The 9,408-nt window shown below is 38.7% G+C and overlaps 1 protein-coding gene across 1 annotated transcript; it reads left to right on the forward strand.

Annotated features, from left to right (window-relative positions):
* The first annotated feature begins 278 nt into the window (after window positions 1–278).
* Window positions 279–3,670, forward strand: LOC106578612 (motor neuron and pancreas homeobox protein 1). The gene is made up of 3 exons (XM_014157611.3): window positions 279–873; window positions 1,729–1,889; window positions 2,128–3,670. Exons 1-3 carry the CDS (start codon window positions 396–398, stop codon window positions 2,413–2,415), a joined length of 927 nt encoding a protein of 308 aa, XP_014013086.1. The 5' UTR covers window positions 279–395; the 3' UTR covers window positions 2,416–3,670.
* Window positions 3,671–9,408: the final 5,738 nt, after the last annotated feature.

Genomic DNA, 9,408 nt, shown 5'->3' on the forward strand with positions numbered 1-9,408 from the left:
TCTCAATCCATTTTCAAGTCTATCCATGTTTGGCTAAATGTATATCATATTATTGATCAATGCAAATATATCCAACCAATTCATTAAAATGTTTTCTAAACTTCACCCTTTCAAAAGTGCCCCATCGACCCAAAGTGGGACGGGTCATTTCTTAGAGAGGTACGCAATGTGCCAACTAAACGCATTGTAAACATGGCTTGGATTGACCAATGGGATAACCCCATGCCAAACGGGTGGAACCAATCCCATATTGAATAAGAATTAAGTGTCACGTTGGTTTCACCGCTCACACTTTAACCGAGATCATAACTTTAAGAGGTGGAACGACGACGACACTTCAATATCGTTTTGATACAACTGTTCAACGTCTGCAAACGACGGGGACATTGGTTCAAATGGAGAAATCAAAAAATTTCCGCATCGATGCGCTTCTGGCTGTTGACCCGCCGAAGGTGCAGACATCTCCGCTTGCGCTTGTGACTTCTTTATCTTCCTCTTCCATTTCATCGTCCGGAAGTGTACCAAACTCAGAATTGAATGCCGACTCTTTACGGAATGAGACGCCGTCTCCACCTAGGATTTCCCCTTCTGGTTTGATTCCTAAACCAGGCTTCTTGAACAGTCCCCACAGTATGCTTGGATTACATCCACAGAGCAGCGCAGGGATCCCTCCCCAGGCTCTCTACGGCCACCCCATGTATACCTACTCCCTCGGGCAGCACCCTGCCTTGTCCTACTCATATCCGCATGGGTCTCATCACCACCATCCATGCAGCGACTCCCTCAAACTCTCGGCCGGGACGTTTCAGCTCGACCACTGGCTGCGAGTCTCCACAGCGGGAATGATGCTACCCAAAATGCCCGACTTTAATTGTGAGTATTGTGAGTATAACTGCTGCCATTTAATTTTCATAGTTTGTCGTCTATGCTTTTAATTATATAATAATTTTTGGACTGCTGATAAAAAAACTGCTGACTTTATATTGCTGTATACGCACTTGGCGAGCAAGTGGATGGATTTTACATTATTCATCCATTGGTACTTTTACTGCCTCAAGACTTGGTGAAGGTGCGAGGAGAGGGGTGATAGGTTTTCAGAGAGAAACTAAAATGGACATATAATGGACAGTGTGAAACTCGCAGCCGACACACTGTTTGCTAACCAGATACTGCGCTTTTTGTTCCCGTTCGTTTTAACAGATGTGTTTAAAATTAGATGGCAAATAGCTTAGCTCTCTCTGAATATATATTCAGACAATGTTAGATGTTATACTAACAATATTATGGCAATTTCGACCTGAACCCGTTTCTTGAGAAGGCTGCATAGTGTGCAAAAAACCACACATTTATATCCCAAAGGATATATGTGTTCTATATGTTCAATTTAAATCAGTTTAATATAAAGCTTTTACCATTTAATATTCAACAACTGATTTCCCATTTAAACCTGTAATGATTAGCCTTTCATTTTCAATCTGCTTATTACAAAAGTACATATTGTTATAGGCTATATCATATAGGTCATGTATCATAAAGGCTATATCATATAGCGAAATTGTTATCTCAATATTATTCCTTTTGTTTGCAGACAAATTGGATTTTTCAGGCATATAACGGTTTTATTACAGCCTATCGAATAATTTATTCAAATGCCGTGCATAGGCCTAATGTAAAATCACGCACGCACGTTGACATCATTTTTTCTTGTACTTACATGTTGTTTTCCAGCTCAGGCCCAGTCAAACTTGCTTGGAAAGTGCAGAAGACCAAGGACTGCATTCACAAGTCAGCAGCTACTGGAGCTCGAGCATCAATTCAAACTGAATAAGTATCTGTCGCGACCGAAGCGCTTTGAGGTGGCTACATCCTTGATGCTGACGGAAACGCAGGTATATAAGAGCTTCAAATACATGTTTGTTTGTGAGCCATTGTGAAACATACCACTATTATGCTATTCAATCCGTTTTACATGAAAACACTGTTCTTTAGTTGTGTGTTCTATGATCTGGCCAGGTGCTGCCCATTACGAACGGCTCGTATCTAAAAACGGCCTATTAACTTGAACTATTATTGTTCGACCATATAAAAACACATTTTCTCAAAAATATTTGTTATTTTCATTTTCAGGTGAAAATTTGGTTTCAGAACAGGCGAATGAAGTGGAAACGGAGCAAGAAGGCCAAAGAGCAAGCCGCTCAGGAGGCTGAGAATAAGAAAAGCAACAAAAACGGACAGGAGAAATCGGACGGACAGGAACAAACGGATTATCAAAAGACTAGTTCTGCCAAAAGTAACAGAATAAGAGACTTCAGGGACAGTGACGACGATGAAGGTGACAACTTCCTGTACAACTCCTCGGATTGCTCATCAGACGACGATAGAAACCACACCAGTGATATAAGCCCACAGCCTTGATAGGGGTAAGGATACACGTATTTTTGAAACGCTATAGGCCTACACGCCTTAAATGGGAATAAAATGTTCCACCTAACTGCAGCTGCATGTACAGTAATAACAACCTTCAATCACCTACCCGGAAATTACGAAAGTAATTAGAATAATTTGGAAAATACTAAACGATCAATGCCTGACTGAGATTCAGTGTGCAGAATGGCCCTATAAGGTCAGATTGACGTTTTAGAATGCAGTATCGAGGTACACTCTGCTATTTGTAATATTGCATGGTTTTATGTGACAATGTCATGTTTTCATCCAGTTGGTTTAGGACCCTGATGTCCAGTACAATCACATGGGTACTCCACTATAGGTGTTATTGTCATACTATTTTGATATGGCTACCAATTGTAAATTCAGACATGATATTCATCTTTGCATTTTATTTTGTTTAATGTTTTTGAATTTGTGTGGATATAGCCTATAACACTAATGTAATTGTGTCATATATTGTTAACGTGCAGAAAAATATCCTTTGTTTATTTTTGTATGCTGTGTTTATAAAATGGCTATACCGATGCATGCTAAATTATTGTTAACCTCTCCCATGATAGCCTACAGACGACATTAAATACATTTGTTGTATAAAACATTGTGTTTTTTAATGCTGACCAATGTGAATTTATCAAACACACTTAGCTGATTATGGTGCCATGTTGGAGCCAATTTGTTCTCTGTTTAGAGGTCATAAGCATACACATAGGTCTGTATAATTGACCTTATGATCTTAGTATAATTTTGATTGATATATTGATTTAGCCAGCAAGTGCATAGCATTTTATATTTTCTTGAGGGCTATTGTGCGAAGTAGGAAAATATTTTCATTCATAAATAAATTATGACATAATGTCTATATTTAGCAGATCGAATGACAATCCTTTGAAAATAGTGCTTTTGTTGTCTATCCGCATTAACAAGCGGTTTCAAAGATGTATTAATATGAGCCAATTGCTGGTCTAGTGTGAAATGGTTCCACAGTCTTACTCCAGACACGTTTGCACAGATCCGACACCGGTATAAACAGCGATTCCCATGACCCGACCTGTCAGACCAACGATGACGACAGAACCTTCAATAGGCCTACGAAGTGTATGATATCCTACTAATATATAGACTACATCCACAGCTTATAATGCCGTTTTTTTTTATTTAGGCTATTGCCTATGTTACATCCACCAAAACAACATGCTTTTACTCATCAAAATTATAGGCTACTGAGCTCACTACATCATCTTTAGGCCTGAAGAGACTGCAACATTATCTGGAAGGAGAGAAATACAATATTGGAAGAAGACAGAGCTCTTAGTAATTGCAATGGCATTTGTGGCAATGTAATTCAGTCCAGTTTAATAGAAAGTAAAAGTCTAATACATATTTAGGCCCACCCTTAAGAAAAAAACATGAATTTCACATGTGAAGTTAATGTGACATGTAAAGCAGCATGTGATAACATGAAAATCCACATGTGAAACTTCATGTGAAATACCATCACGCGAAGTGTTCCACAACCTCATGGTTTCACATGATTTCACATGGAAAAGGTTATGTGATCATTTGTGAAAATCCACATGTGAAACTTCATGTGAAATATCATCACATGTGAAATGTTCCAAAAAACATGGTTTTGCATGATTTCACATGTGGAATTTCACATGTGAAATAAAATTGTGAAATCATGTGGATTTTCCTCAAGGGCTTAGCTACTTTCTAAGCAAAGAATCTAGTCATACATTTGGTTCAATGTGAATGAAAAGCATTTCCTAAACATGTGGGAATTTCACATGTGAAATCATGTGATTTTCCACATGTGAAATCATGGGTTTTTCCATAAGGGTACATAGCTACCAATGAGTTATATTTCAGATCAATTACTTGAGTACATGTAAATATCAACATAATGCTCAAGGCATGAAAAGCAATTCCTTTGCAATATATTCCCTTTCTTTTACCCATAATGCCTCATCTAATATCCCCCTATTCCATTGTCTCTTTTAAGATTGACAATGTTTGGTAGTTGTTCATAATCACATGCAGTGTCTTTTTGTTTTGGAAATACAGATGTCTTGCATTGCAGCTATATGTTCATGAAGTGTGATATATTTACCAGTCTACTTTAAGAACAGGGTTGGGTAAATTACTTTGTAAATGTAATCCGTTACAGTTAGTGTACTAGTTACCTGTCCAAAATTGAAATCAGTAACGTAATTTTTAGATTACCCAAACTCAGTAACGTAATCTGATTACTTTCAGTTACTTTTGGATTACTTTCCCTTTAAGAGGCATTAGAAGATGACAAAAAGGATCCATCAAACACATTTGTTGTGTCATCATAGTGGTCTCTGAATTGTGGTCAGACTAGACTCACTCAAGTAGAACAAACTTAAAGGTACAATGCAGCAGTTTTTATCCCAATATTTTCTGGGTAACAACTAACAATTAAGTACTTTACTGTGATTTTTTCAAATTAAAATGGTCAAAAATAAACAAAAATAACTTCTTAGCAAAGAGCAATTTCTCAAGCAACAATTTTGCGAGGACTGTCCGGGAGTTGTTTGAGTGGGGAAAACTGAAAACTAGCTGTTATTGTCAGAGTTTTGCGAGGACTGTCCGGGAGTTGTTTGAGTGGGGAAAACTGAAAACTAGCTGTTATTGTCAGAGTTTTGCGAGGACTGTCCGGGAGTTGTTTGAGTGGGGAAAACTGAAAACTAGTTGTTATTGTCAGAGTTTTGCGAGGACTGTCCGGGAGTTGTTTGAGTGGGGAAAACTGAAAACTAGCTGTTATTGTCAGAGTTTTGCGAGGACTGTCCGGGAGTTGTTTGAGTGGGGAAAACTGAAAACTAGCTGTTATTGTCAGAGTTTTGCGAGGACTGTCCGGGAGTTGTTTGAGTGGGGAAAACTGAAAACTAGCTGTTATTGTCAGAGTTTTGCGAGGACTGTCCGGGTGTTGTTTGAGTGGGGAGGGGAAAATTGAAAACTAGCTGTTATTGTCAGAGTTTTGGAACTCTCTTTCTTATTGGTCTATTAACATTTGAAAGTTAGGTCATTTAGCAGACACTCTTATCCAGAGAGACTTACAGTAGTGCATGCATGCATTTTTCATACTGATCTCCCATGGGAATCAAACATACAACCCTGGCGTTATAAGCACCATGCTCTACCAACTGAGCCACATGGGAATTAGTAACTAATTTATCGTATGGTGATGTCACCATGGAAAGCCAAAACTCCCTCCCATCGAAACAGGCCGAAATTTCAGGCGGCCTTTTCAACAGCTCTTAGACTAAAAGGGCCTTATCATAATTTTCACAATTTAATCGTATTATTCCAACCTCAGTGTGGAAATATATATAAAACACAAAAATCAAGTTTTTGACTGCACTGATTACAATAGTTTTACTAGTAACATAACTGCTTACATTTACAGGTTTTTGTAATCATATTACTTAACCGATTACATGTAATCAGTTACTCCCCAACCCTGTAACATACTGTAGGTTTCTGTCCTACACAGTCTGGTCTGATGTACAGAACCTAGCACAGCTTAAATGTGGGAAATCAGTCACTGTAGCACATTGGTGAGTTTATGGGTTACTTATGCTTTATGTGGTGCATAGCATGATTACTGTTTTGTGAATTCCTTATCAGCGTTTCCTTCACGTTTGACCAAATGTGTGACTTGTTTTTTGCTTAGAAAGTAGCTAAACCCTTACGGAAAAACCACATGATTTCAAAGTTTTACTTCACATGTGAAATCATGTGAAACTATGTGTTTTTGGAACACTTCACGTGATGATATTTCACATGAAGTTTCACATTTAATCGCATACGTCTCACATGAGGATTCACATTTTCACATGTGCATATTTTGTTTTACATTAGATTTCACAGGTGATGCCCTGCAAACCAAAATGTGTCTTTAGGATACACACACAAACAGTGCTTTTAACATACAGTGTTTTCAATTTACATATTTGACACTCATGATTACATTGTATGTCCTCAACTTGGATTGGAACTCACAACCTCTAGGTTCACAGCATTCCGATCGCCCTGCTATGCCACAATGTCTTTCTCAATTATTGATTTCACCTGTATTCCTACACTTTGGACTTAAGTAAAGTAAATCTCAGCTTTGTTAAAAATACACTCAAGAAAAACGATTATATTTATCATTGTGATTCAGGAGTAACATTAAAACAGAATAATATGCCTCACCAACATTTGAGAACTATACAGAAAACCCCTCAAATTGCTGAAATAAATCAATTAAATCAATGATGAGAGAATAGTCAGAAAATAGCAGTGCAGATGGCATTTTCTTTTTAAAGTGCAGAGATGTATTATATGTAATGAACGTGTAGAGGAATGCTACAGACTTTGTGGAGCAGCATATCCATAATCCAGAGGTTGTAAATTCGAATCCCAGGTGGGGTCATATTGAGATGTCAGTACTAAGTGATCATGTCAAATGGAATCATACTGTCATTGATTAAAACGTTTTACACTATTTTAGCTGAACAGCGTACTACTTTCTTTAAAACCCCCATATAATTTATTTCCCTTACAAAAAAAAAAAAAATTGAAAATTGCAGTTTAAATTGTGAAAATGGCAGTTTCACATGTGAAATTACATTTTCATATGTAAAATAGCTATTTTCACATGTTGAGCTGAAATTTCCACATGTAAAAAAGAAATACGTGAGGTCAGTTGTTCATATGTTCACATGTATTACATTTAGAGTTCACATGTTAACACCACCTTTCACATGTGAGGAGAATAACATGTTTTCATCTCACATGTGAATTGCAGATTCAGATGTGAAATTTTCAGTTTCACATGCGAAAAACCTTCACATGTGAAAATCGAATTTGCACTTTCAGGTGAAAAACTTTTGTGAAAATCTAATTCTCAAGTGTGAAACTGTTTTTTCACATGTTGAAATTTTGCATCCCTTATTTCCTTATTTTGCATTCATTATTTCATGAGATCATGTAATCACATTTGTAGTTTCAAAGTATCACATCTTGAAAATTTTCATCTCCATGTTGTCACATTTATTTCACGAGATCATGTTTTAAAATGTTTAGTTTCATGTTATGACTTGTTGATTTTACATGTGATCACATTATCACTTGTAAAATTAATTTGGTTTTTCTGTAAGGGAGTGTTCCAAAATATGTTTCAGAAGTTCTGAGTTTCTGTATAGCTGTGTTAGTATTATTGATTGAGGAGTAATTTAGCTAACGGATAGTTTGCCCAGCTGTGAGGATACAAAGAGAGAGAGCTACTTTATCAACACCTCTCAGTCAGGTACGGGATGGGAACACTCTCTGGGAGGGTAGGATATAGCTGGGAACAATAGACAGAGTCCCTATTCCCTTTAAAGTGCACTTCTCTTGACAGGCCTCGTCACAAGTAGTGCACTATATAGGGAATAAGGTGCCATTTGGGACTTACGAGAGTCAGTCTGAAGAATGGGACACACGCTGTACTACAGTGTAAGCATTATAAAATCTTGAGGCTAATTATAGGGTCTCCATATTTTCTTTATTCCTGTGATAGTACTGAAGTGTTAAGTAGTATACTAATTATGGGATTACAGATGCTTAACTGGCTGGTTGTGTTTGCTAGCTGGAGTGTTATCAGTAGAATTTAACATCTTAGCAGAACCATTAGAGGGTCACTCAGGGGTCAATACCAACCTAATGACACATGCAAGATGGCTTCAACCTGCATACAATAGCCTGTAAGCTCTTCACTGACTCTGTCACAATTCGCCTCTCTAGTTGACTCACAGGGTTTCTCTTTGTTACCATAGAGACTGACTGACACGGATCAGCTACATTTGCACTTTCACCTTCATCAAAACAAATAAGAACATTAAAGGCGAAGACATTGCCACCCTCCCATAGATGCCATTGTCTGGTGGTCTGGCGGAGGGACGTTTCCACTGAGTGACCTCGGTGGCCCCGTCTCACCTTCTGGCCTACACACAGATTAATGCCAGCCTTGGTAATAGAGCTAATTAATAGTAGCAGGCATCAAATGTAATGCAATGACTATGCTATGCAATGCATGCAGCCAATGTTGTCAGAGCCTTTGAGAGCGACGTCAACATTACGACCGGGAATACGACTTTCTCGAAGTGGATCCTTTGTTCGGACCACCACCCAGGACAGTGGATCTAATCCCAGAAGCCGACCCAAAACAACATCGCCGCAGAAGAGGCAGACGAAGCGGCCTCCAGGTCAGGCTCCGTAGGCGTGCACACTGCCCAGCGCTTCCGAGTACACTACTTGCCAATGTCCAGTCTCTTGACAAAAAGTTAGACGAAATTAGAGCAAGGGTTGCCTTCCAGAGAGACATCAAAGATTGTAACATTCTCTGTTTCACGGAAACATGGCTCTCTCGGGATACGTTGTTGGAGTCGGTTCAGCCACTGGGTTTCTTCATGTGTCGCGCCAACAGAGATAAACACCTCTCTGGGAAGAAGAAGGGCGGGGGTGTATGCTTCATGATTAACAACTCATGGTATAATCATAACAGCATACCGGAACTCAAGTTCTCCTTCTCACCCGACCTAGAATTACTTACAATCAAATGCCGACCATATTATCTCCCAAGAGAATTCTCGTCAGTTATCGTCACAGCTGTGTATATACCCCCTCAAGCAGACACCCCGACGGCCCTCAAGGAACTCACTGAACTCTATGTAAACTGGAAACCATATATCCTGAGACTGCATTTACTGTAGCTTGGGATTTTAACAAAGCAAATTTGAGAACAAAGCTACTTAAATTCTATCAGCATATTGGTTGCAGCACTAGCGCAGGCAATACACTCGATCACTGCTACTCTAACTTCCGCAATGCATACAAGACCCTTCCTCACCCCCCCCTTTGGCAAATCCAACCACGACTCCATCTTGCTCTCACCATCTTATAGGCAGAAAC

This window comes from Salmo salar, chromosome 19 (genome assembly GCF_965601325.2).
Source record: "Salmo salar chromosome 19, fSalSal1, whole genome shotgun sequence".
Classification (NCBI taxonomy): Eukaryota; Metazoa; Chordata; class Actinopteri; order Salmoniformes; family Salmonidae; genus Salmo; species Salmo salar.

What these genes read in the sequence shown, in the direction of transcription:
- LOC106578612 (XM_014157611.3), top strand. Translation starts at nt 396, where the DNA reads ATGGAGAAATCAAAAAATTTCCGCATCGATGCGCTTCTGGCTGTTGAC. An exon ending in CAAAATGCCCGACTTTAATT is followed by an intron (nt 874 to 1,728) that starts GTGAGTATTGTG and finishes GTTGTTTTCCAG; the next exon opens with CTCAGGCCCAGTCAAACTTG. An exon ending in TGATGCTGACGGAAACGCAG is followed by an intron (nt 1,890 to 2,127) that starts GTATATAAGAGC and finishes TTTCATTTTCAG; the next exon opens with GTGAAAATTTGGTTTCAGAA.